The following is a 28000-nucleotide window of genomic DNA, read 5'->3' as shown; positions in this document are numbered from 1 at the left end:
TGGGTACCGCCCCCTTCCCCCGCAAATGGAGAGGTGGGTGGCTTGATTGGCAGCTGTGCACACGAAAGAAGGAGGGAAAGGGAAGGAAAGGCGTCAGAGGAGATCTGAGAAGGAAATAAGGGAGAGAAAGGGCAAAAAAATAGGGAAAGAAAAGGAAACGCGTGTGCGCACGCGCGCCAGCTGGTGGGCGCGCTCCGCGGCCGCCTCGGCCGCCGCCCACTTCTTTCACGCCAGGCTCGCGCGGTCGCTCCGTCCTCGCGCGCGCCTTTCGCCTGCTCGCCTGCGCCTGCGTGCAGGTGTCGGCGCCTAGGGGGAGGGGGCCCCGGCGCGCTCGCGTCACGCTCCCGCTTCCACCCTCCCAGTGCGCGGCCGCTCGGCGCCTGCGCAGGAGAGGCGGGAGGCTCGGGTGGCTGGCTCCGGGGAGATAGCGCCTGTCAGTCCGTGGGTCGGTCCTCGCGCCGGCCCTCCCCCTCCCCGGTCTCCGGGGGAGGCGCGGTGGAGTCCGCCTCCGGGGTCCTCCGATGGGGGAGAAGCGGCGACGGCGGCAGTGGAGTAACCGAGCCGGAGCGTGAGCGGCCCCAGTGCCCCGTTCCCCGCGGAGGCCATGGGCGACCCAGCCCCCGCCCGCAGCCTGGACGACATCGACCTGTCCGCCCTGCGGGTGAGCGCGCCGTCCCCCAGCCTCGCCCTGATTCCTGTCCCCGCCGCAGGGGAGGGAGCGGGGTGGCTGCACGCCTCACGTGCTCCCGGGCGCCCCCTCCACCAGTCTGGGTCCTCTTGGCGACCTGTGCCCCTTTCCCGGGCTCCCGCCGCGACTGGGCCCCCGCCCTCTGCTCCCCTCTCTCTCCACTGGCTGCAGATGCTGGGAGCCAGTTCGGTCCCCACCCTGTGGTGCCCCGCCCCCACACTTCCCTGCCACCCTACCTTTACTCTGGGGTTCGGGACCCACTGGTTTCCCTAAACTTGGCCTCCCCCATCACCTGGAGAATCTTTATTGTGGCTCCTCACCTCCTCTCGGCCCTCTTTCCACCCTTGCCCTAACTTCTGTCTTCTTCCCCTGCTCTTCCTTGGCTCCTCGAATTTTGACTTTGCAACTGTCTCGACAGCCTCTCTCTCATCCCTCTTTCTCTGCCTTGCCCACCCTTGAATTGCATCCTTTCCCTGGTCAGAATTTCAGCCACCGCACCCCTCCTACCGTCACCCTCAATCCCATGTTCGGTTTTCCCTATCCCTTCTCTCCCGTTTCAAGTGCAGCAGTTCAGAACCAGGCATTTCCGGTCTCAGGGTCCCTGAATATTACATGACCAACTCTGCAGCAGCGTGGGGCTGGGAGCCCTCGGGGAGGAGGGGAGGCATTTCTTCTCTTTGGAAACTGTAGCACGGGCTGGGAAGAGGATGTTTACACACACACGCACACACGACACATGCTACATGTGGTCAGGCAGAAGGTTTGGAAAGGCAGTGGGTATTTATGTTAGCTGAAGGCTGGAAGCAATGGAGACCTCTCAAGGTAGGGGCTCGTAAGGAAAGGGGTTGAGAGGAAGCAAATGCTGCAGGAATTTCTTGGAAATACCCGTTCATTGTCCCTTGTGGGGCACTTACACACTCTGGTGGAGGAGCTTTCTATAGCATTTATGTTTTTCTTCAGCAGGGAGCTTTGGCTTAAGGGGCAACTTAGTGATTTCAAGGTGAACGCTCCAGACTATCAGCCAGGTGGTGTTTTGATCCTGTGCCCTTCCAGCGCTCTCACCAGGCCGAGGTGTGGGGAGAGCAGGACTTCCCATCTCTAGGTTCGCTTCTCTGGAGGCCCCCGCTCAGACTGTCTTCTGGCTTTTGAGTCAGCCGGGGAACATGGCCAGTAGTGGGAAAAGGCGGTCAGCCACGCAGGTGCCCCGGATATGGCTGGAGGGGAGAGGGGAATTGAAGAGAGCAGAGTCATGTTGTTAATTGGGTTTCTCTAGGTGACACAGTTTTTTTCTTGCCATTTTCAGGTCATAATTTGTGTGGTGCAATGTTGGGCTATGAGACCTGACTTGCTGGAGATAAGGTGATACATCTCAGGGGAGAGGGGCTGAACGTTGAATTTCTCTGTGTGCGCAGGCACGTGTGTGTGTTGATGGGGAGAGGGTCTGAAGGCTTTAGGAGGGAGATTCTTAAGGTCAGGTAAGCCAGGGTTTAAACTGGGGTGCCCGAGTCAGTTGGGATATAAGGTGGAAATCCCGATTCTAAGTAAAAGTCTCTTAATGTGCTCCATTCTGGGATGAACTTCCACCTATCCTTCCTACCTTGGTTATTGATTAACTGGCTACAGGTTCCTGTGGCTGGGGTGACTGAAATACAATAAAAAATGGGTGGGTCAGGCCGGGCGAGGTGCTCACACCTGTAATCCCAGCACTTTGGGAGGCCGAGGCAGGGGCATCACCTGAGGTCAGGAGTTCGAGACCAGTCTGGCCAACACTGCGAAACCCGGTCGCTACTAAAAATACAAAAATTAGCCGTGCGTGGTGGCACACTCCTGTGATCCCAGCTACTCAGGAGGCTGAGGCAGGAGAATCGCTTGAACCGGGGAGGGGGAGGTTGCAGTGAGCCAAGATTGCGCCACTGCACTCCAGCCTGGGCGACAAAGCAAGACCTTATCTTTAAAAAAAAAAAAAAAGGCCGGGCGCGGTGGCTCAAGCCTGTAATCCCAGCACTTTGGGAGGCCGAGACGGGCGGATCACGAGGTCAGGAGATCGAGACCATCCTGGCTAATACGGTGAAACCCTGTCTCTACTTAAAAATACAAAAAACTAGCCGGGCGATGAGGCGGGGGCCTGTAGTCCCAGCTACTCGGGAGGCTGAGGCAGGAGAATGGCGTAAACCCGGGAGGCGGAGCTTGCAGTGAGCTGAGATCCGGCCACTGCACTCCAGCCTGGGTGGCAGAGCAAGACTCCGTCTCAAAAAAAAAAAAAAAAGGGGTGGATCCAAACCACAACCTTTGCTTTGAACCTTGTGGGACTCTGCTTGGGTTTCTCTTGTAGCCTCTTAGCTGGTAGTTTGGCTTGGACCCTCAACCTGGGATTTCCAGCAATTCCACAAACACCCTCTGACCTTAGATGTGGTATTTCGCTTCTGGACTTCTCGGCTTGAAGCAATGTTAGCCTTCCTCGTTGCCTCCAGCCTTATTCTCCTCTCCCTCCCCTCAGGAGACCTGGTGACCTGCTACCAGTGCTTCTGTCTGGCCTGCCTTACGCTGTTTAAGAAAGCATTCTGCTTCCCCCTTTCCACCCCAGAATGCGAGGGCTTGAGGAAGAGCTGTACCTCCTTTGAAATGGGACTAGCGAGGGCCTACCTTTTCCTTGCTGCTGACCTTTTCTCATTGCCTGTCCCCCTGACTCCACCTCAGAGAGCTGTGGCACTGTCAAGCAGCTAGCGTGGTCATCTCTTGCGCTATTCCTGTCTGTTTTCCAGTGAGAGATGGTGTCTCCCTTTACTACACCATCTTGTGTTGGGGGCTGGGGAGAGGTATGGGAGAGGAACATATTCAGTATTTATTCGCTGGCCTTAAAGGGCCCAAGGTGTATTTCTCCTCTTGTTTCAAGATAAGGCTTGGTTTTCAGCTGGTGATGAGAGTAATCGCCTGATATTAGGGAAGATTGAATTGCGTTAATCTCTTAGCCATGTGTGGGGAGGCCAGATGGACCTGCTACTTTGTAGCCACAGCCACACTTGACCTCTTTGAGGCTCCTTTTCTCCACCCGCCTGGCTGCATTGTGTGGTGAGGAAAAGCATGGGGTTTGGAGTTGCAGTCCTGAGTTCAAGTCCTAGCTTCCTCGCTTACTATGTAACCCTGGCCCTGCTCCCCTTACTGCAGATTCTGCCAAGAGCCTTACCCTCTGTAAGCTCCGTTCAGTCCTGTATCGTGGACATGGTGATAGTACTGAATGCAGAGTTGCTTAGGATTAAATGCACATGAAGTACTCAGTACAGTTCCCAGCACATAGTGATCATACGTGATAGCCCTTTTTGTAGTTATTTTTATCAAATGGCAATCAGAGAAGCCTTCCAGGACAACTTTATCTAAAATAGCACTCCCTCCTCTGCTTTATTTTTGTATAAAATTTTATATAGCATTCCCTTAGTCTGCTTTATCCTTCCTCATAGTATTTATCACCAGCTGACATATGTATTTCTGTCAGCTCTACTAAAATGTCAGTTCAGTGGCCGGGTGTGGTGGCTCACCACTGTAATCCCAGCACTTTGGGAGGCCAAGGCAGATGGATCACCTGAGGTCAGAAGTTCGAGACCAGGGCCGGGCGCGGCAGCTCACGCCTGTAATTCCAGCACTTTGGGAGGCCGAGGTGAGTGGATCACGAGGTCAGGAGATCGAGACCATCCTGGGCAACACGGTGAAACCCCGTCTGTACTAAAAATACAAAAAAATTAGCCGGGCGTGGTGGCGGGTGCCTGTAGTCCCAGCTGCTCAGGAGGCTGAGGCAGGAGAATGGTGTGAACCCGGGAGGTGGAGCTTGCAGTGAATCGAGATGGCACCACTGCACTCCAGCCTGGGCGACAGAGCGAGACTCTGTCTCAAAAAAAAAAAAAAGTTCTAGACCAACCTGGCCAACATGGTAAAACCCCATCTCTACTAAAAAAAAAAAAAATACAAAAATATTAGCCAGGTGTGGTGGTGCACGCCTGTAATCCCAGTTCCCGGTTACTCAGGAGGCTGAGGCAAGAGAATCACTTGAACCTGGGAGGTGGAGGTTGCAGTAAGCTGAGACTGCACCACTGCACTCCAACATGGGCAACAAAGCCAGACTCTTGTCTCAAAAAAAAAAAAAAACAGTTCAGTGAAAGCTAAGATTTTGACTATTTTGTTCATTTTTGTATCCCCAGTGGCTGTAACAGTGTTTTGCACATAATAGGGGCTCAAATGTTTATTGAAGAAGTGCCTGTTATAACAAGTGAAAGCGCAGCACAGTGCTTGCTTAGAGAAAGTATTCAATAAACCTCAGGCTTCTTAGGCTTCCTTTTGCCCCTCTTTTATTTATGCACAATTAAGAATATATTTTTTCTGGGATGTTTTTAGAATCAGACCTTGTCTGGGGTAAACAGTTCTGGAAGCCTCCAGCTGAGCGATGCCCTTGAAGTAAAGTTAGGATCATCCAACAGAAAATGTGGGCCTCTGTGTCTAAGCTTGGTTATATTCCAGGAGAACCTTCTGACTTGGAACTCTTGGCTTCTCACAAAGGATAAATATCAGCGGAAGTAGATGGGACAAGGAGGGGGCAGACCCCGGCCTGACCTCTTTCCTTTTGCATTGCTCCTTTTGGTTGACCCACTTCATAAATCAAACAGCTTCTTTTTACCATCCAGCTCGAAGTTTTCGACTGCAGTGTCCTTGAAACTGTGGAGCTATGCTTAGCATGGCTGGATTGAAATCATAGCATGGAGCATATTCAAAAAGGACTTGTTGCTCGGTGGTAGCTGCTGACAGAGATGTTCTTTTTCAAATGATTTTGTGTTGTTGTGTCTGTTCTTTGGAGAAGTGTCTTCGCCTTCCTCCTCTCTTCGTGCGGCTGTGGAGCCAGCACCACTCGGAAAGCTGGCAGTTCTGGGCATGTATTTCTAGGCTGCTGAGCAACGTGGGACTGCCACTGTGTTCTGATGTGCTAGCTGTCCAAATGTTGATGACTGATGCCTTAGGCAGGAGAGGGGGAAGAGTGACCTCCTGCTGCAGAAGTAAGGACATTCAATAGTGACTTTTTTCCCCCAGAAAATTGCAAAAGGAGGATGGGGCTGTTTGGAGAACTCGAGGCATTTAGAGTGAAGTGAAATGCCGCTTTGGCAAAATGACAGAAGGAAGATTACTGAGAACTTGGCCGAAACTAGGTGACCAGTCATTCCCCAAACAGAGCGAGAGACATCACCACCCTTTATGCTGTGGGACGGGACAGACTGCCACAGTCCTTAGGGATATACACAGCGGGAGGTTTTGACGGGTAAGATAACGGTAAGGTCAGCAAGGGAGCCAGCTGGCCCAGCCCCTCACTCTTGCCTCAGGTGCTCAATTAAAACTGTGCCGTACAGAATCCTGACTTCAAATCTGGCCTCCATTCCTTTCCGCATTGAACTGTATGCCTCAGACAGGGTCACACACACGACTTGCACATGTAAACCACCTTTGTCATGTAGGGGACACGATGGCAGGAAGTGTGCAACCGCTCTTGCCAAGCTTGTGTTTTGGCGTAGGTCTGTAGAGAAGGCATGCAGTAACCTCTCAACCCAGAAACACAGAGCAATTCTGGACTGGAGAGCATCTCCAGAACCTGTGAGGGTCTGCCTGTCGAATCTTTCTGTCTCCAGACAAAGTTGAATCAGAGAAAGTTTTCAATAATCTCCTTTCCTGCACCAGTCGCCAAGCATTGGCAGTCTACTGTGTTGAGAATCAGGTTCCAAATTCTATGGGAAGGATGTAATATAGTACTCAGTCCTCTACTAAGCTATTTAACCAGATCTCTGGGGACATCCACCCAAGCAATGCCTTTCCAAGCCTACACCCTTTTTTTTTTTTTTTTGAGACGGAGTCTCTCACTGTCGCCGAGGCTGGAGTGCAGTGGCACAATCTCCGCTCACTGCAAGCTCCGCCTCCCAGGTTCAGGCCGTTCTCCCGTCTCAGCCTCCCGAGTAGCTGGGATCACAGGCACCTGCCACCACGCCTGGCTAATTTTTTGTATTTTTAGTAGAGACGGGGTTTCACCGTGTTAGCCAGGATGGTCTCAATCTCCTGACCTCGTGATCCACCCACCTCGGCCTCCCAAAGTGTTGGGATTACAGGCGTGAGCCTCTGTGCCTGGCCTAGACTCTTTTTTGTAACTGTTACTATTTTCCTCAATATCCTACAACCTTCAAGATTGGGACGTTTTTGTTAAACCTTATTCCATGAATTACACTCATTTTCTGTGGTCAGTGGGAAGTCATCGTGAAACCTGGTCTTCAGCCCCACTCCCCTCAACACCTACTTTTTACTACTGTCTGTCACAGTGTTCTCTTTCCTGGATTGAAGACAGAACAAAAGTGATCAGGTTACTAAGTCAACTCTTAAAGCATTTCTTGATTGCACACAGTGTATAGTAAGATACAAAAACATGACTTGGTAGAAGAGTTGGATCCTGTCCACAGCTCACGGCCATTCTCTTCTCTCTCCAGTTCTTTTGCCATTCTCCTCCCAACCAGCCAGTCCTTGACTTGAGTCTGGGCCTCTCTTAGTTATAGGAAGCTCTTCTAGGGAGTAATGGAAAAAGGGTTTTGAGGCACTTTGTTCTTACTAAGGGCGGGAATAGTAGAGGGAGGAGAGAAAAGAGGGATGGAATTGTAGTGACCCAAGAGAGCCCCTGGCGATTTTGTCCAGTGGCTAGACACCCTGAGGTTGTACGTGCTACGTGTGGGTAGGATTTCATGTTCTGTTTGAGGAAAGATCTAGAACTAGGCACAGAGGACACAGTGGTGAACAAGACCGATACGGTTCTCCTACAGTCTAGTAGTAGGGAGAGACATTAATCAAGTAATTATTAATGTGTGTGTGTGTGTGTGTGTGTGTGTGTGATTGCAAGCCATGGTAAGGCCTGTAGCAGAAAACTTTAACATGCCATGGGCACATATAACAAGAATTATTTTGATTATATATTCTCAGGATCTCCTGAGGGCTGTGTCGTGGAAAAAAAATTGCTTTTACAAGGCAAAACTTTTATAAGACAAAAATATCTAGTTGATTGAGAGAGACGTAAATCACATCAGAAAGCCAAACTGGCAATGCTGCAGAAAGATTAGATAGAGTTGAACCAGCAGGTAGAGTTTGGTGATGGCAAGAATTGGGAGACTCTGGAATGGGGCCATTCTTATGGTGAAGCATTTGGTCAACAATCGAGGGCAAGAAGCCTGGGGAGGGGGTGGAAACTCCAGGCTTCGTTCCAAAAGGATTTCTTCTGAATCTTCCTGTGGGAGGGGAAGAAATGGTTTATTTGTTTGTCTCAGAAGTTAAGAGCATGTATATGGAAAGAGCTTATGACTCATATAATCCTCATTTTTACTTACTGGGGGAGGGACTCTGGGTCCTGGATCTGTGGACTTAGATGTGGCTCCTCAAAGTGGGGTGTATGAGAGAGGAGGGTATATCCCTAGATGTTATTAGCCTAAGGGGTGCCTGGGGTTTGGAAGGTAGGTAAGTCTCACAGAAATAAGAACAAGTAGGCCCAGCCCTCAGCTTAGCTCCTGTGGTCTGTGGGAAGTGGGATTCTTTCTAACATTAGATAGATAGTGTATATAAATAGACAAGACTCTCGATTTACATTGTATACAAGTAAAGGATGAGTGGGGTGTGGAGGGGGAGTGTTACTGATTTTACATGTTTGAAAGGAAACAGGGTTGGGGAAGCCACGAGTTTTGGGCTTCCTGGAGGAGCCAGACTCTGGGACCAGCTTGAATGTCAGGAGGATGGCAGTGGAGAAGACGGTGGGATGGGCTGTGAGGATCCTGAGTTTGGTGGCACAGCCTGTGGGAGGAGCCTGGGTGACTAGAGAGAGATGAATGGAGGAAATGGGGATGAGCTGCCTAAGAAAAATGGTGATGGTTGGCGAGTGAGGCGGCAAGAAGACCTTTGACAGAGGAGATAGCTGAGACCTCAGGTTCATCCACAGCAGGAGAACTCCAGGGCCACAGGGGACAGGCAATGTGGGGAGTATCTGTGGTCACAACTGGGAGCCCCACCACTTGGAGCCCATGACTTGGTATGTACACAGAGCACCAAATGCTTTTTGCTTCTGTCTTGGGCACCTCCGCCATTGGCACTTCCGCCAGTGGTTTCTTCCATTGCCTTTGGGATGAGCAGGCCTCCTAAAAGCAGGCCTGATATTTGCTGGTCTTCTGACAAAGAATGGGAAATTCCTCACACCCTTTTGTTCCAGGAGCCACCTGGGGATTTGAAGGGCTTGGGTTGCCGCGTTGCTCCTAGAGTCACAGGCTTAGAGGAGTTTTCCATGAACAGTGGTCCTGGCGGGGACAGGCTGAGGATCAGTAGGGCTGAATGAAGACAAGCCTACCTCCTTCAAGAGCCACCTCAACTTATGATTTTTCCCAGAAAGCCTCCCCGAATTTTGCCCGCCTTTACTAATCACGTCATCCACTTTCTCACAGACCTTACGATTTAGCATTGGCTTATATATTGCCTTATATTGAATAATGTGTTATGGTCTTGTTTTTCCTACCACTTCCTTATGTGTAGAGACTGTGATCCATATCTCCTCTTGATCCATATAAAGATGCTGAGCACACAGTAGGGGTTCAGAAATTACTTGGTAAGAGACATGGATCTAAGTATGTCTGTGACTGCTCCTTTCCTACTAGATTCAATCCACAAGCAGTACAGGGTGCCCAGTATGTGCTGGGCACCGTGGGATTCAAAGCAATACAGGTGCTGACTCAGTGGTTCTCAGCCAGGGCACCGCTGGCCTCCAGGGAGTGTTTGGAAATGTTGAGGACGGAGGATTAACTGTCTTGGGAACGCCGGGCGTGGTGGCTCACATCTGTAATCCCAGCACTTTGGGAGGCCGAGGCGGGCAGATCATGAGGTCAGGAGATTGAGACCATCCTGGCTAACATGGTGAAACCCCGTCTCTACTAAAAATTTTTAAAAAACTAGCCAGGCATGGTGGCGGGCGCCTGTAGTCCCAGCTACTCGGGAGGCTGAGGCGGGAGAATGGTGTGAACCCAGGAGATGGAGCTTGCAGTGAGCCAAGATCGGGCCACTGCACTCCAGCCTGGGCGACAGAGCCAGACTCTGTCTTTAAAAAGAAAAAGAAAAAAAAAAGTCTTGGGAGCACTAATGGCATTTGATGTCTTGGGAGCACTAACGGCATTTAGCACATGGGGATTGGGGATGTTAACCATCTGGCAGAGTCTGGGACAGTGCATCGAAGAACTGTTTTTCCACCCAGATTGCCACTGGTACCTCTCATGAACTTGTTATGGACACAGGAGAGACCCAGGGAAGGACTGGATAGGTTTCTTCCATGAAGTAGAAAGTAGTTCCTAAGTCCCCTGTGTACTTCTTTCCAGGTAGAGAGAGGAATGCGGGCTCTAAATTACCCCTGTGCATGGCACATATCTAGCAGCTTTTGTCTGCCAGCATACCTCTGGAGGTAAAATGGGTAGGCTCCCAGCCAGACTGTAAGGAAGATTTTCATGTTCTCTTTTCACCACCCACCCACTCTTTCTTTCAAGGCACATTTTTAAGAAAGTGGCTGAAGCTTGCAATAGTTAGTCTTTAATTCTAAGTGACTGAGGAAAGAGTCTTCAAGAAAACAGTTGGACAGAGTGCCCCAAAGCCTAAGCAGTGTGAGGCAAAGACAGGCAGGTGCATGCAGCATCTGAGAGAGGGGCCAGCACATCGTCTCTTCTCTGGGATCTTTTCATCCTATACTTGTCTTTTTGAAGACAGAGGTGTGGTGAATGAATGTCATTACTCACATCTCAGGGAGTGACCAGAGAGAGTAGAAGACACCTTGCCCTCGGGCCGGGCGCGGTGGCTCACGCCTGTCATCCCAGCACTTTGGGAGGCTGAGGTGGGCAGATCACGAGGTCAGGAGATCGAGACCATCCTGGCGAACACGATGAAACCCCGTCTGTACTAAAAATACAAAAAATTAGCCGGGCGAGGTGGCGGGTTCCTGTAGTCCCAGCTACTTGGGAGGCTGAGGCAGGAGAATTGCTTGAACCTGGGAGGTGGAAGTTGCAGTGAGCTGAGATCATGCCACTGCACTCCAGCCTGGGTGACAGTGCGAGCCTCCGTCTCAAAAAAAAAAAAAAGAAGAAGACCCCTTGCCCTAGTGTATCCTTTCAGGGTGGGCGAGTGGCTAGGAAGCAGCACAGCTGAGCGAGAGGAGCTGGAGCTGTGCCGCAGAGCTGCCTTCCACAGCTCGCTGCTTCCCACCCCCCGTCAGGAGAGCAGAACTTGACAGGCTCCTGGCCTTGGGTAGCTAAGGTTTGTGGGAGCTGGAGAGAGTCCGCCTAACCTTAACAAGGTCATTCCTCACAGTGGAAACTACCTGAGCCCCACGTGTTGAAGCAGGGTAGGGGGAACAGGCAGGATGTGAATCAGAAGTTGGTTGGAGCTGGGCACGGTGGCTCATGCCTGTAATCCCAGCACTTTGGGAGGCCAAGGCAGGCAGATCACTTGAGGTCAGGAGTTCAACACCAGCCTGGCCAACATAGTGAAACCCCGTCTCTACTAAAAATACAAAAAATTAGCTAGGCATGGTGGCAGGCACCTGTAATCCCAACTATTGGGGAGGCTGAGCAGGAGAATCACTTGAACCCGGGAAGTGGAGGTTGCAGTGAGCCAAGATTGCATCACTGCACTCCAGCCTGGGCGACAGAACGAGACCCCGTCACAAAAAAAAAAAAAAAAAAGAAGTTGGTTGGTTCTAGTAGGTCCCTTTTCTGTCTGTCTTCTGTTTGGAATGAAGATTGCTCTGATAGAAGTTATTTATATTACATTCATTTCAGAAGGGGGTGTTTGGGGTTGGAATAAGAACAGTAATGAACACTTACTGTGCAGTAGCTTCTTTCCTTCTGTAATCTCATTGTCCCTCACAATAACCCTTTGAGGTGGAGGATTTATCCTCGTTTGCAAGATGAAGAAACCAAAGCTTACAGAAATTAACCTGGAAGTTAAGTAACTTGCCTGAGGTTGGACGGCCAGGAAGCAGCAGAGCCCACATTCAGACTCAAGTCTGTCTCCAAAACCTGGGCTGCCATGCTGTTGGAGGGAGGTCTGCTCCCATGTGGTGGGGTATATTTGGGGATAGGCACTGAGGGGAGGACAGGAGGGCAGTGTATAGCTGGCACTGTAGACTACATGCAACTAGTATTGTCTTCTGCCTGTTTTTGGTTAGTTTTTGCTTTTTTTGAGCTGAAATCTTGCTCTTTTGCCTAGGCTGGAGTGCAGTGGTGCGATCTAGGCTCACTGCAACCTCCACCTCCCAGGTTCAAGCGATCCTTATGTCTCAGTCTCCCAGGTAGCTGGGATTACAGGTGCACACCACCACACCTGGCTAATTTTTGTATTTTTAGTAGAGACGGGATTTCACCATGTTGGTCAGGCTGGTCTCGAACTCCTGACCTCAGGTGATCCACCCACCTCGGCCTTCCAAAGTGCTGGGATTATGAGTGTGAGCCACCGTGCCCGGCCTGCCTGTTTTAATTGTAAATGTGTGATATTCCTGTGACCTGCGGTAAATAGGCTTTGTGGGCTTACTGAGGACTATAAAATTATTCATAATGTTTCTCAGTAAAGTTTTTGGAGACTTTTGGAATATGGCCAGTTTCGTGGGCTGGAGACAGCCAGTATGAGAGATAGTTACCGCCCTCCAGGAGCGCGTGGCCTCTAGATCTGTGTCTTAATGGAGGACACCTTTTATTCGTATACCTGGGTCTTTCTGAGGTGGGGAGGGTAAGTGACCTGAGCCTGAGCTGAACTGCTGGTGGGTTGGCGCTGGGGAGCACATATTGGGAATATAGAGCTCCATGGGGCTCGTACCCAGAACCGATAGAGATTTCTAAATGTAGAGCCGCTGGGCAGATCACTGTGATGACAAGAAGGACATGCAGAAGAATTCAGAATATTTGGTCTGGAGGAAAGACAGTCGAATCATTCAAAAGAAAGCCTCTTCAGAGGGAGGAGAGGAAGGCTGTCTCATTTCCCCTCACCCTTTAAAAATGTGTTTTGTTTTGTTTAATGTGATTAAGTATATGTAAGACTTATCATTATAACCATTTTTAAGTGTACAGTTCTGTGGCATTAAGTACATTCACACTGTTGTGCAACTGTAACCACCATCCATCTCCAGAACTACTCCATCCTCCCCAGATGAAACTCTGTACCCGGTAAACACTGACTCTGTGACCCGCCACCTTCCAGCCCCTGGCAGCCGCCATTCCGCACCTCATCGTCTTTTGCATGTTCAGAGCTGAGCAGAGGGTCTGACCGAGCAGATGCTTAATATTTGTTGAGTCAGCCTAGGTGCATGTCTCAGAAGTCCATGTATCATCAGCCAACCCGGAACACAACCCCCCTCCCAGCCTCCCAGCTCTCATGCAAGATGACAGACTTCTGAAAGGGATTTTAAATGAAATGGCTGCCTGGAATCACAAGAGGATTGGGCAGTAGCAAGAGAAGTTAAGGGTTTCTGTTCCGTATTCAGTTCCTTTCGCCATCCCCCAGCCATGACGTGCGTTCTGGTTTCTGCTATGCTCATGTTCGTCATCGTGCTTGTTTTCAGCCTCTTACTTCATCTCATCCTGGGGGTCTGATGGTTAGGTGCTAGAGGAAGTTGGAAATAAGGTCGTTTAGGGGATGAAGATGATAGAATATAACAGCATTTCTGTATTAGTATGTGAGGGGTACATGTGTTAAAGGGGGGTCAACCCTCCTGGACTTCCAGGCCTGGGCAGTTGAGAACCAGGTCAGGCTCTGTATTCCTCTGGTGTTTATACCCCTGGACAGACCCAAAGCGTGACCTGGAATTGAATTTTTTTTTTCTTTTTTTTTGAGACAGAGTCTCGCTCTGTCACCCAGGCTGGAGCGCAATGACACGATCTTGGCTCACTGCAGCCTCTGTCCCCAGGTTCAAGCTATTCTCCTGCCTCAGCCTCCCAAGCACAATAGCTGGGACTACAGGCGCGCGCCACCACGCCCAGCTAATTTTTGTATGTTTAGTAGAAATGGGGGTTTTACCCTGGTGGTCAGGCTGGTCTCAAACTCCCGACCTCGAGTGATCCGCCTGCCTCAGCCTCCCAAAGTGCTGGGATTGCAGGCGTGAGCCACTGCGCATGGCTGAGTTGGATATTTTAGAACAGAGATGAATGCAGTGGCCTCCCTGGCCTCCTCACTTTCCCTCATTCTTGCTATTTACAGTTGCTCACTGACCTTCCTGGGGAAGGAGGAAAAAGGGAGGGAGAGACATACTTATTCTTCAGGTGACCCAGGAAGAGAGGAGGGTAGGAGAGCCCCCTGTCTTAGAGGGCACAATACAGGCCTCTAGCTGGTAGGCTGGGGTGGTATGTTAGGGTACACTATTGTGGGCTGTGCCCTTACCTTACCAGGGAGAAGCCTGCAGTGCAAAAGACCTCTGCCTTTCCTCACAATAGTGTCCGATTGCAAGGATCAAGGGAAGACTCGAGGGCTTATGAGGTCTTTTTTTCTCTGCCTCCGTGTACAAGCTTAGAGGAGGCTACACGTATTTGATGACACCTGCCAGGAAATGCCCAATACTGAATGGCCCTTCTCACCACAATTCCTCTTGCTGCAGTCTAAAGCCTACTTTTTTCTTAGACTGAGCCAGGTCTGAATGGCAGTCAGTTGTTTTCCTTGGACTGAGTCTCAGTCTACCCCACCCTAATGTTCAAAGTTTGAATGAAGGAATGTTCCAGTTGATGACTCCTAGAGACACTACCATCCTTAGGTGTTATCTTGCAGTCTGCCTGGATGTTGTTCCCATCACCATCGCCAATAAAAGTAATAAGTGATTGAAGTGTTTGTGTTGATAGCAGAGCATCTATGAGTCATCTTATTACTGATTTTGAGACAGGGTCATGCTCCGTTGCCCAGACTGGAATGCAGTGGCATGGTCATAACTCGCTGCAGCCCTGAACTCCTGGCCTCCAGTGATCCTCCCACCTCTGCCCCCCAAGGTACTAGGATGACAAGTGTGAGCCACCATGCTCGGCCCCATCTTACATTTCAAAAGGTGCCAGCAGTCAGTCAAGGTCTCAGAGCTAGTGAGAGCTGACTTCCCATGCTCATGTCTCATGACTCTGCCGCATTGCCCAGTCCTCACAGAAACAAAGATCTCATGTGAGATTGGTCAGTGTGGGGTCCAAAGTGTAGTCTTTGCAGATTAGGTGTGTTTCACAAGTTAACAATGAACATACCTGCTACTGCCCGGATCTCCTGTCCTGGCCTCATAACCTCCTCAGGTGGCCCAAATTGCCCATCTCTAAAGAACTGTCAGTGGAAGGCCTGCTAACACAATGGGCTGTTTGCCTTTGCCTTTGAGGCAGTGTGATCCATGGAGGGTACATGGCATGAGGAGCTGGGCAACCTGGTTCTAGTTTCGGTTCCATTTCATTCATTCATTCATGCATTCATTCATTCATTTAGATGGAGTCTCGCTCAGGCTGGAGTGCAGTGGCACAGTCTCAGCTCACTGCATCCTCTGCCTCCCGGGTTCAAGTGATTCTCCTGCCTCAGCCTCTAGCGTAGCTGAGATTACAGGCTCCCACCACCATGCCTGACTAGGTGAGCTGAAGCTGGTTTGAATCCAAGTCTGTCTCCAAGCCTACACAGTTGCAGGGAGTGTTTCCCGAGGACTGTAGGATGATAGGATCCCTAATATCCCTTCAGGCCCAGGAGTCCTTCTTTCTTCCTAAAAATTTTTGAGTGCCTACTATGAGACAGAGCCAGCCCCCTGTCATAGAGGTCAAAATATGCTTTATTTGTTCTCACACTGACTTAAACATATGAATATATCAAATGTGTCAATTGCAGTGTTCTCTATATAAGGAAAAGTGCATGTATGAGGTGGTGACTGTGTGTTAAGCTGGGAGGAGCTGATAGAAACGGGGGGTGCCAGTGACCAGGGCGGGTGGTGTCTCACAGCTGGTCTGGGAAACACCAGTTCCTACTGTGTGGAGAGATCTCAGGTTGAGCGCAGTGTCGGAGTGTGGGCATGGAAGGACACAAAAAAAAGAAAGGGAAGTTTCAGAAAAAGCTCTGGGCCCAGTACAGTGGCTCATGCCTGTATTCCCAGCACTTTGGGAGGCAGAGGTGGGTGCAGTGCTTGAGCTCAGGAGCTTGAGACCAACCTGGGCAACGTATAGACCTCGTCTCTGTTGAAAAGGAGAGAGAGGGAGGAGAGAGAAGGCAAGAAGGAGCGAGGGAGGACGGGAGGGAGTCTGAAGGACTGTTTGATTTGAAATATGACCTTCAGGATACGTACACTCCAAAGATGGTTTCCTGAGTGTGTTAGTGCTGAGGAGGAAAAGCAGTCAGAACCAAGTGGGGATTGACTTGTGAAGACAGGGAACTGTTCCTTAGGGACAGAGAGGGACCTGAAATGGGGGACCTTCCCCATCATCCCTCCCTGTGACTGCACAGGCCTTGGAGACAGGCTTGATTCAAACCCCAGTTCTGTCACTTACTATGTGTTCTTTGGCGAGTAACTCATACCCCTATGCCTCAGTTTTTGGGTTTTTTTTTTTTTTTTTGAGACGGAGTCTCGCTCTGTCACCCAGGCTGGAGTGCAGTGGTGCGATCTCGGCTCACTGCAAGCTCCGCCTCTCGGGTTCACGCCATTCTCCTGCCTCAGCCTCCCGAGTAGCTGGGACTATAGGCACCTGCCACCACGCCCAGCTAATTTTTTGTATTTTTAGTAGAGATAGGGTTTCACTGTGTTAGCCAGCATGGTCTCGATCTCCTGACCTCGTGATCCGCCCGCCTCGGCCTCTCAAAGTGCTGGGATCACATGTGTGAGCCACTGCGCCCGGCCTCATTTTTGTATTTTTTAGTAGAGACGGGGTTTTGCCATGTTGGCTAGGCTTGTCTTGAACTCCTGACCTCAGGTGATCCATCCGCCTCATCCTCCCGAAGTGCTGGGATTACAGGCCTGAGCCACTGTGCACCGGGCCCCTGGTGCCTCAGTTTTGTCCTTTATAAAATGAAGGTAACAAGACTCACCTAATAGGGATGTTGAGAGGATTAAATAAAAGGGATGTAAAGTACTTATTCTGGTAAATGCTCATTAGACAGGTGGTAGCTGCCCAACTTTTCTTACTGTACAAAGTTCCCACAAAGCGTGTCTCCTGGGGTTCTTTAACATTCCTTTCCCCCGACTTAGTATTTTGTTTAAAAAAAGAGAAAACCGGCCGGGCGCAGTGGCTCACTCCTGTAATCCCAGCACTTTGGGAGGCCAAAGTGGACAGATCACGAAGTCAGGAGATCGAGACCATCCTGGCTAACATGGTGAAACCCCGTCTCTACTAAAAATACAAAAAATTAGCCAGGCGAGGTGGCAGCCGCCTGTAGTCCCAGATACTCGGGAGGCTGAGACAGGAGAATGGCATGGACCCGGGAGGTGGAACTTGGAGTGAGCCGAGATCACGCCACTGCACTCCAGCCTGGGCAATGAGCAAGACTCCATCTCAAAAAAAAAAAAAAAAAGAAAGAGAAAACCACCCAGTCTATTGATTTTAATGTAAATGGCTGCGAGTGAGTCAGTGAGCCCCAGGTGTAGACCTGGAATTCTGTGGGCTTGGCTCCCCTTTCCCAGACCTAGAGCCTCCTGCCATCTCCTGAAAGTCTTCCAGCGTCACTGCAAGGAAGAGTGTAACTTCAGTCTGAACACGAAAGTCCTGTTTGTCCTGACTCAGGAATTCCGGCAATCACTGGGCAGTCACTCTGGCCTTGCGTGCTGTTTTCTGTAAAAGCTCTGGACCCACCCAGAGAAAGCATTCAGCCTGAGGGGAAAACCTGTGCCTCACCCTTGGGGATACACAGCTTTGTTGGGATGTGGGAGACAAGACGTTCGCACAAAAATGTATAAAAAGCTTTATTGAAAGGCACAGATTCAGGGCTGGGCGGCTCAGGATGCTGGGCTCCTTACTTTGCCTTGCCTGGAGATTGAGATTCCTGCCTTGAGCCTTTGTGTACTCCCCATCCCTGTTCCTCCCTTGGTTAACTCTTGCTTGTCCCTGTGGTCAGCTTTTTTTTTTTTTTTTTTTTTTAGTTGGAGTTTTGCTCTTGTTGCCCAGGCCAGAGTGCAGTGGTGCCATCTTGGCTCATCACAACCTCTATCTCCTGGTTTAAGCAATTCTCCTGCCTCAGCCTTCTGAGTAGCTAGGATGACAAGTGCCCGCCACCATGCCCGGCTAATTTTTTGCATTTTTAGTAGAGATGGGGTTTCTCCATGTTGGTCTGGCTAGTCTCGAACTCTCGGCCTCAGGTGATCTGCCCATCTCGGCCTTCCAGTGTTGGGATTACAGGTGTCAGCCACCGCACCGGCTGGTCTCAGCTTAAATATCACTTCCTTAGCAGGCATTTCCTGGCTCCCTTCCCCATCATGATCTCCCTTTAATCTTTCTTTTCTTCTTCTTCATCTTTTTTTTGAGATGCTGTTTCCCTCTGTCATCCGGGCTGGAGTGCAGTGGCGCAAGTATGGCTCTCTACAGCCTCCTTGAGTCCTTCTGATAGCACTCTCTACTTTCTCATCAGAGTCTTTCACAGGTGTTATGTAATTATGTCTCTACTGTCTGCTTCGTTGACTAGACTGTAAGCTCCATGAAGGAAGAAGGGACCATTTCTGTTTTGTTCAGTTCCACATTCTAATATCTAGCAAGGTCTGTACATAGCTGACACTCAGTGTTTGTTGAATGAATACATGAGCTGGTTCACCAGACCATAGAGTTGGCATGAAAAGTGTCTGGGAAGGTTTCTTAGGATAAACAGGAGAGACAGGCCTGGTGAAAAGTTGAGTGAACATGTTTGCTCCATCCTGCTGGTCAGGAAGTTCCCCTTCTGTCTCACCTGCGTCTCTTCAGCTGTAATTTATCCTGGGTTGGTCCTTGGTGGGGCCAGAGAATATCTGGTCTCCACCCTTTAGAGAGTAACCCTGTTCTTTCTCAGAGTGATTCAGACAGTCCTTCCTCCCCTTCCTGCTGGCCCCGCCCTCTACCTGTTCTTCCTCCAGCTGACTCAGCTTGGCACCCTCTCCCACTCCTTCCAGGGTCTCTTTTCCTGTCCCCTTGCCCTTCAGAGCTTTCAGTCCTAAGTTTTCTCTTGTGGCCTCTCATTGGTCTTCTGGAATTCGGAATCATATGGGTGCAGGTCACAAGTTTTCTTGGTCATGAAGCTTCCCTAGTCTCTTCCCTTGGATTTGTGGACACCTGACTCCCACAGGAGGAGGCTGGCAATAAGGTATAATGATCTGTTTGTGCTGCAATTGAAAACCAGCAGCAAGAAGCCTTATTATTATCCAACCCCTGATGACTGGTGTTGTCCTCCTCCGTTAGCTTGGTATCTGCCAGCCTGAACGGACCTGGCATCTCCTTTCTGCCCCCTCCCACTGCCATGCTGTGCCCTTCCTTGCTCTCTCTGGTGTCCGCTCCCCAGGGACTGCCCCTCCTCCCTGCCCGTCAGCCTCTGAGGCCACAGATCTGTTTTTCCTCCCTTCTCCCTCACCTGCCCTCCTCTCAGTTCTGCTCTTTCTCTCATTTATTCTCTCCTGAACTGCCGGACTTCACCCTAAATCCCAGCAACGCCAACAGTTTCAGTAAATCACTTTTTGCCACAGTTTTGCCTTGCTCAGTGGGAGCCAGTTTCTTCCTAATGACTCTATGCAAATTTGTAGCACTTTATGGATTTTAAAATGTTTTTATGTCGGTGAATTCTTATGAAATGGGCCTGGGTAGGTAAGGAAAAGAGCCTCCAAGAGGTTAAGCGATTTTTATACAGAAGAGTCAGAACCAGTGCCCAGGCCTTCTGATTCTTAGTACAGTAAACACTAAGCATTCCCTATGATTCCATTTCACCATGCTCCTGTCTTGCTGTTGGCCTCAGCTAAGAAGGCCTACCCCCGAGTTACCCTCTTCCATCTTAGAGCCTTCCTGCTCACTGCCTGCCTGCCTGCGATGGAGACTTCTTTGGCCCTTCTCATCCAGCCCAGCCTCTGCCCATTTCCTTCTCCTTTCCACTGTGCTGACTCTTCTCTCCTCCAGGAAGCCTTCCCTTCATCTCTCCTGGCCTTGTTGTCTCCCGACCTCTTTGGGCCATTATTAGTGTTCCCGTTTGGTTTTTGCCAACCATATAGCAGTTTCCTGCCTTGAGAAAGTCCACTCTCGGGCCAGGCGCACTGGCTCACGCCTGGAATCCCAGCACTTTAGGAGGCCAAGGTGGGTGGATCACCTGAGGTCAGGAGTTCAAGACCAGCCTGACCAATAAGGTGAAACCCTGTCTCTACTAAAAATACAAAAATTAGCTGGGCGTGGTGGCACGTGCCTGTAATCCCAGCTACTTGGAAGGCTGAGGCAGGAGAATCACTTGAACCTGGCAGGCGGAGGCTGCAGTGAGCCGAGATCGTGTCGTTGCACTCCAGCCTGGGCAACACAGTGAGACTCTGCCTCAAAGAAAAAGAACTAAGAAAGTCCACTCTGGGGCCGGGCGCGGTGGCTCAAGCCTGTAATCCCAGCACTTTGGGAGGCCGAGACGGGCGGATCACGAGGTCAGGAGATCGAGACCATCCTGGCTAACACGGTGAAACCCCGTCTCTACTAAAAATACAAAATCTAGCTGGGCGAGGTGGCGGGCGCCTGTAGTCCCAGCTACTCGGGAGGCTGAGGCAGGAGAATGGCGTGAACCCGGGAGGCGGAGCTTGCAGTGAGCCGAGATTGCGCCACTGCACTCCAGTCTGGGCGACAGAGCGAGACTCCGCCTCAAAAAAAAAAAAAAAAAAGAAAGTCTACTCTGGTGAAACATTGACCGAGCATATAAATTATAAGGTGCTGATTCATGTGACAAAAAGAAGATTCACTTTTAGTAGCTGCTCTAATGCATTCCACTTAAGTGAATATTCAAGGATTATTTTGGAAGGATGGAAATAATCCAAAACTAGTGTTAGAAACTGCTGCATTAAGGAAGGAGGGAGATTTTTCTAGATAACACCAGCTTTCTTTTTTTTTTTTTTTTTTTTTTTTGAGACGGAGTCTCGCTCTATCGCCCGGGCTGGAGTGCAGTGGCCGGATCTCAGCTCACTGCAAGCTCCGCCTCCCAGGTTTATGCCATTCTCCTGCCTCAGCCTCCCGAGTAGCTGGGACTACAGGTGCCCGCCACCTCGCCTGGCTAGTTTTTTGTATTTTTTTTTTTTTTTTAGTAGAGACGGGGTTTCACCGTATTAGCCAGGATGGTCTCGATCTCCTGACCTCGTGATCCGCCCGTCTCGGCCTCCCAAAGTGCTGGGATTACAGGCTTGAGCCACCGCGCCCGGCCCACCAGCTTTCTTTTATTTCTGTATTCATTCATTCCACAGGCAGATGTTGAGGGCAGCCCTGACCTCTAAGAACTTAGTCTAGCAGAGGAGACAGATAAGAAAATCAATCATGAAAATGTAATTGGTGTCATGAAAGGGTCAGTACAGGGTATTGTGGGAGGAGAGGATCGTCAGGGGCACTTCCTGGAGGTGACATTGTCTCAGTGGAGGTTGGGACCATGGGCACGAGGCATCCAGGTAAAGAGGAGGAGAATGATGAACTCGCAAGAGTGAACAGCATGTGGAGACCCAGGAGTGAGAAGGAACGGAGCGAAAGCCACTAGTTAGTGCAGTGCTCCTGCCCCTCTGCCTCATCCCCATGCCAGCAAGAACCAAAAGGCACACCATGAGAATTGGCAAGGCTCCCGGTAAACCATAGCTGGGATATTCAGCTGTACAGCAGTCATATGTGAGCCTGAGGAAGAACCTGTTTGGCCCACAGAGGGAAATGGAATCTACCCGGTGGGGGCAGTGTGATTGGTGGGTGCAGTGTGGTTGGTGGGGGGAGTGTGGTTGGTAGGGGGAGTGTGGTTGGTAGGGGGAGTGTGGTTGAGAGGGAGTATGGTTGGTCCAGGAGTGTGGTTGAGGGGGAGTGTGGTTGGTGGAGTGTGGTTGGTGGGGGAGTGTGGTTGGTGAGGGAGTGTGGTTGGGGGAGGAGTATGGTTGGTGGGGGGAGTGTGGTTGGTGGGGGGAGTGTGTTGGTGGGGGGAGTGTGGTTGGTGGGGGAGTGTGGTTGGTGGGGGAGTGTGGTTGGTGGGGGGGTGTGGTTGGTGGGGGGGTGTGGTTGGTGGGGGGAGTGTGATTGGTGGGTGCAGTGTGATTGGTGGGGGGAGTGTGGTTGGTAGGGGGAGTGTGGTTGGTGGGGGGAGTGTGGTTGAGAGGGAGTATGGTTGGTCCAGGAGTGTGGTTGAGGGGGAGTGTGGTTGGTGGGGGAGTGTGGTTGGTGAGGGAGTGTGGTTGGGGGAGGAGTATGGTTGGTGGGGAGAGTGTGGTTGGTGGGGGGAGTGTGGTTGGTGGGGGGAGTGTGTTGGTGGGGGAGTGTGGTTGGTGGGGGAGTGTGGTTGGTGGGGGAGTGTGGTTGGTGGGGGGAGTGTGGTTGGGGGGGAGTGTGGTTGGTGGGGGAGTGTGGTTGGTGGGGGAGTGTGGTTGGTGGAGTGTGGTTGGTGGGGGAGTGTGGTTGGTGGGGGGAGTGTGGTTGGTGGGGGAGTGTGATTGGTGGGTGTAGTGTGGTCGGTGGGGGGAGTGTGGTCAGTGGGGGGAGTGTGGTCGGTGAGGGCAGTGTGTTGGGGGAGGAGCGTGGTTGGTGAGGGAGTATGGTTGGTGGGGGGAGTGTGGTTGGTGGGGGAGTGTAGTTGATCAGGGAGTGTGGTTGAGGGGGAGTGTGATTGGTGGGGGGGGAGTGTGGTTGGGGGAGGAGCGTGGTTGGTGAGGGAGTATGTTTGGTGGGGGGAGTGTGGTTGGTGGGGGAGTGTGTGGTTGGTGGGGGAGTGTGGTGGTGGGGGGAGTGTGTGGTGGGGGGGGAGTGTGGTTGGGGGAGGAGTGTGGTTGGTCCAGGAGTGTGGTGGGGGAGGAGCGTGGTTGGTGAGGGAGTATGTTTGGTGGGGGGAGTGTGGTTGGTGGGGGAGTGTAGTTGATCAGGGAGTGTGGTTGAGGGGGAGTGTGATTGGTGGGGGGAGTGTGGTTGGGGGAGGAGTGTGGTTGGTCCAGGAGTGTGGTTGGGGGAGGAGCGTGGTTGGTGAGGGAGTATGGTTGGTGGGGGAGTGTGATTGGTGGGTGTAGTGTGGTCGGTGGGGGGAGTGTGGTCAGTGGGGGGAGTGTGGTTGAGAGGGAGTATGGTTGGTCCAGGAGTGTGGTTGAGGGGGAGTGTGGTTGGTGGGGGAGTGTGGTTGGTGGGGGGAGTGTGGTTGGTGGAGGGAGTGTGGTTGGTGGGGGGAGTGTGGTTGGTGGAGGAGTGTGGTTGGTGGGGGGAGTGTGGTTGGTGGGGGAGTGTGGTTGGTGGAGGGAGTGTGGTTGTGGGGGAGTGTGGTTGGTGGGGGGAGTGTGGTTGGTGGGGGAGTGTGGTTGGTGGGGGAGTGTGGTTGGTGGGGGGAGTGTGGTGGTGGGGGGAGTGTGGTTGGTGGGGGAGTGTGGTTGGTGGGGGAGTGTGGTTGGTGGGGGGAGTGTGGTTGGTGGGGGGAGTGTGGTTGGTGGGGGAGTGTGGTTGGTGGGGGGAGTGTGGTTGGTGGGGGAGTGTGTTGGTGGGGGAGTGTGTTTGGTGGAGGGAGTGTGGTTGGTGGGGGGGAGTGTGGTTGGTAGGGGGAGTGTGGTTGGTGGGGGAGTGTGGTTGGTGGGGGGAGTGTGGTTGGTGGGGGGAGTGTGGTTGGTGGGGGAGTGTGGTTGGTGGGGGGAGTGTGGTTGGTGGGGGCAGTGTGGTTGCTGTGTGCCATTGGAAGGCCATGCAAACTTGAGCTCTTGCTTCACCTTGACAAACATTTCAGTTGTTAGAGCCCTGGCTTTCTCATCTGTTCTCTGTGGTAGTCATTCCTGCCCAGCTTCCCTGCAGGATTTTTTTTTTTTTTTTTTTTTTTTTTTTGAGACGGAGTCTCGCTCTGTCGCCCAGGCTGGAGTGCAGTGGCCGGATCTCAGCTCACTGCAAGCTCCGCCTCCTGGGTTTACGCCATTCTCCTGCCTCAGCCTCCTGAGTAGCTGGGACTACAGGCGCCCGCCACCTCGCCCGGCTAGTTTTTTGTATTTTTTAGTAGAGACGGGGTTTCACTGTATTAGCCAGGATGGTCTTGATCTCCTGACCTCGTGATCCGCCCTTCTCGGCCTCCCAAAGTGCTGGGATTACAGGCTTGAGCCACCGCGCCCGGCCCCCCTGCGGGTTTAAGTGCAGATGCAGTCATGGCTGTGAAAGTGCCCTGTGAACTGTAAAGTCTGGGCAGTTGGGTGGTGGCAGGAGGGGCAGCAACTGTGAGAGGATGAACTTGATTCTACTGATGTTGGACAGAAACTGACTCTTGGGAAGGAGACAGAATCAAACGGCTCTGACATTGGAAAAGCCATGGCCTTGCTTACCTACAGTGAGACTTGGGAAGAAGTGCTGGGGAGGTAAAGGCGAGATACCACCTCCGCTGCCCGGAAGACTTTGCAAGATACTCCAACTGGGGACAGGGGATGGCTAGAATGACCTCCAGCCATCTTCACACCCGAGGCTGGGGCTGCTCTTCCAGGCCTGCAGTTCTGTATTTTCCCTTAGAAGGTTCTGGAGGCAGACGGAACCTCAGAAGCAAGCTGTTTATTTTTTAGGTTTTTCAGTTTATTTTTAAATTTTTGACTGTGATGGTGTTTATTTTTTCCTTTTCCCTTTCCCCACTTCCCCGCTCAGCATCAGAAAGGGACCATCTGTCCGTTGCCTTGCTGTGGCCATTTTAGAACCAGCACAAGGCTGCTTGAATCTGGTCCCTTCTTCTCCCTCCCTCCCTCCCCCACCGCCTGGCTTTCTCTACTCCACACTGCCTGCTTTCATCCAGCTCCCTCCAGGTGTCAGCTGCCACCTCCTGTAGGCCTCCATCTGTGAAGACCTCCAGGCTGGGTCCAGCCACCAGCCCAGGGCCCCTGTCTGAGGCAACCAGATCTGTGGGGAACCTAGACGTGGAGGCAGCAAAATCAGCCTGTGAGAAGGGAATTAGTTCCAGTGTCCTTGCTCCAGGCAGGGCCCCTCTGCTCTGACTGGTTTCTGATGAGAATGGTATCTGTATTCACGTATGTGTCATGTCCTGACTTGTTGCTGCCTCTGCATGTACCTGCAAGTCAGTGCGTATGTGCATGCGTGTGTCTCACACGTCCCTCTGGCGTAGAGATCCATGAGTGATTTATAAACTGCCCTTCCTCCCGTCACATAAATATTTTTCCTGGTTTCTTTGCCTTCCTTCTACTTATAGAACTGGCCTGATTTCCTCCCCTCCTGTGCTTCATTCCCATAAAAACACTTCACAACACGGGTAGCCATCGATAAACAGAGGACAAGTACTTCACATTGTGGAATCAGAATGAAAAGATGCGGTTGAGTTCCACAGCGTGAGAGGCACAGTTAGCAGTGGAGAGTCTGTTTCAGAGAGTAAGGAAAGCTGAGAAAAGGAGTTTTTTTTTTGAAGGCTTCATTAAAAAGAGTCCAGGCTGGGCGCAGTGGCTCCCTCCTATAGTTCCAGCACTTTGGGAGTCCCAGGCGGGCAGATCGCTTGAGGTCAGCAATTTGAGACCAGCCTGGCCAACATGGTGAAACCACATCTCTACTAAAAATACAAAAAATTAGCTGGGCGTGGTGGTGAGCACCTATAGTCCCAGCTCTTACTATACTTAGGAAGCTGAGGCAGGAGAATCACTTGAACCTAGAAGGGGAGGTGGCAGTGAGCTGAGATTGTGCCACCACACTCCTGTCTTAAAAAAAAAAAAAAAAAAAAGGCCAGGCACAGTGGCTCACACCTGTAATCCCAGCACTTTGGAGGCCAAGGCGGGTGGATCACCTGAGGTCAGGAGTTCAAGACCAGCCTGGCCAAGATGGTGAAACCCCGTCTTGGCCAGGCACGGTGGCTCATGCCTGTAATCCCAGCACTTTGGGAGGCCAAGGCGGGTGGATCATGAGGTCAGGAGATCGAGACCATCCTGGATAACACAGTGAACACAGTGAAACCCAGTCTCTACTGAAAATACAAAAAATCAGCCAGGCATGGTGGCGGGCACCTGTAGTCCCAGCTACTCAGGTGGCTGAGGCAGAATGGCGTGAACCTGGGAGGCCGAGGTTGCTGTGAGCCAAGATCGCGCCACTGCACTCCAGCCTGGGCGACAGAGCAAGACTCCGTCTCAAAAAAAAAAAAAAAAGAAAAAGAAACCCCGTCTCTACTAAAAATACAAAAAAATCAGCCAGACATGGTAGCAGGCACCTGTAATCCCAGCTACTCAGGAGGTTGAGGCAGGAGGATCACTTGAACCTGGGAGACAGAGGTTGCGGTGAGCCGAGATCACACCGTTGCACTCCAGCCTGGGCAACAAAAGCGAGACTCTGTCTCAAAAAAAAAAAGTCCAGTTGATGATAGTATGTCATGGATAGTAGGAAATTGATGAAGGTACCAGTCTGTCTTCTCTCTTCCTTTCATTTGCTCAGTGACGAGATGCTGGTGACCCCTGCTCCTCCTCTTGCCATAGGAACATTTAATCTGTTCATGGTTTGGCTTTGGGCCTGCCGTTCATCCCAGGCACCTTAGTGCTTGGGGATGGTGCTACCTACCTGCTTCCTAGCTGGCTCTGGGGTAAATGGAGACTTCTTCAGGCCTGCGAGGGCCACCTCCCATTGAGAAAGGCAGGCATCTGGCTCTCTACTTACCCTTTGGGTCCCTGGGGGGCTGTGTCCGGTATCTCTGCTTAGGTAGGAAGGAGGAGGTGATCTTATCAGACTTTTCCAGCCACTTCCCTATCTCCAGCTCGCACAGCCACTCCATTTTCTCTCTCTTTCATACACATACTCTCTCTCTCTTTTTTTTTTTTTCCTCCCCCGACATCTGAGAACTTTATCACACACAGCCTCCGCACTGGGCCTGTTAGCCCGGGCTGGAGAGGATGGTCCCGTCCCAGGAGGCTCAGCAATGGGAACCTCCGTGAGGTGATACTCTACCTGAAGGTTACGAGAGAATTGGGAGACAAGGGCTGCTCCGCAGGGGCATGGACAGGCCAAAGCTTTATAAATGTCCAGTGAAGAGAAAATGACAACTCTAATTTATCCTTATACATAGAGCACTCAAGGGAGATGGGTGGGGCATCCAGGGGCCTGAGTCCTCACTGGTCGGGGACCTGGATGGGTGATGAGTAGGCTCAGGTGTCCACAGCATGGGGCAGGAGGGGGCAAGGCCTAGCCAACAGACGATGAGCTCTAGGACACCGTACACTTAGAAGACCAACTCCTGAGGGCCAGCTGCCCGGCACAGGCATGTCAGGCTGTTTGTTCCGGAACGAGGAAGGGTGCTCTTTACATCGTCTTCTGTGACTGGTGGGATTTGAGAGGGGCTGCTTTGTGGAGAGGATGAGCACCTTGGCAAAGATGAGGATCAGTGTCATGCCCACACATAGTTAGGGCTGCTGGTTAGTGCCCCACTTGCTAGTGTCTCCCACGATGATGATGGCAAAGCCAGCTGCCAGGCCACTCAGGCCAGCGCTCAGCTGGAGGAAACTGCTGTAGAGGCTGATGTCATCATTCAGGGAGCTGGCAGTGGGGACAGCCGCCACTAGGCCATAGATGGTGATGATACCAGCCTTGACCACTGGGATGATGGACTTCATGATCAGCTCTGGCCACATGTCAGACATGGCCACGATGCCGGTGCCATTGTTGGCCATGCCATAGGCAGCACCCAGGCTACTGGAGACCATGGTGGCCATAGCACCCAAGATGGTGAAAACCCACAAAGCATACTTGGCGCTGTTGTTGGAGGTGTCTGTGAGTGGGGAGGGGGACAAGGATGGGCATGGCAGAGGGTGAGTGTAAAGATAGTAGACTGGTGGCAGCAAAGATGCTTTTCTTTTTTCTTTCTCTCCTTTTTTTTTTTTTTGAGAGAAAGTCTCACTCTGTAGCCCAAGCTGGAGTGTAATGGTACGGTCTCTGCTCACTTCAACCTCTGCCTCCGAGGCTCAAGCCATTCTCATGTCTCAGCCTCCCGAGTAGCTGGAACTACAGGTACACACCACCATGCCCAGCTAATTTTTTGTATTTTTAGTAGAGATAGGGTTTCACCAGCCCAGGGTGGTCTTGAACTCCTGAGCTCAGGCAAATCCACCAGCCTTGGCCTCCCAAAGTGCTGGGATTACAGGCGTGAGCCACCACGCCCGGCCAAGATGCTCTTTCTTATACGCAT

The 28000-nt window shown here is 51.5% G+C and overlaps 1 protein-coding gene and 1 pseudogene across 17 annotated transcripts in view; one reads left to right on the top strand and one right to left on the bottom strand.

Moving 5' to 3' along the window:
- The first annotated feature begins 357 nt into the window (after positions 1 to 357).
- Positions 358 to 28000, top strand: part of MINK1 (misshapen like kinase 1) — a 69381-nt gene continuing 41738 nt past the window's right edge. For 7 of the 17 annotated variants that reach the window (XM_033184976.1, XM_033184989.1, XM_033184980.1 and 4 more), the window contains exon 1: positions 358 to 661. In XM_033184976.1, the coding sequence (XP_033040867.1) occupies positions 605 to 661 (57 nt within the window). In that variant the 5' untranslated portion in view covers positions 358 to 604. The remainder of the gene's footprint in view (positions 662 to 28000) is intronic. The other 10 variants (XM_033184985.1, XM_033184982.1, XM_033184981.1 and 7 more) reach the window with 2 other exon arrangements.
- LOC117066566 lies at positions 1839 to 28000 on the bottom strand (annotated as a pseudogene).

This window comes from Trachypithecus francoisi, unplaced genomic scaffold (genome assembly GCF_009764315.1).
Source record: "Trachypithecus francoisi isolate TF-2019V2 unplaced genomic scaffold, Tfra_2.0 Lachesis_group20, whole genome shotgun sequence".
In the NCBI taxonomy this organism is placed as follows: Eukaryota; Metazoa; Chordata; class Mammalia; order Primates; family Cercopithecidae; genus Trachypithecus; species Trachypithecus francoisi.
Note: the sequence above shows the minus strand (reverse complement) of the source record. Positions and strands in the feature narration are given on the sequence as shown.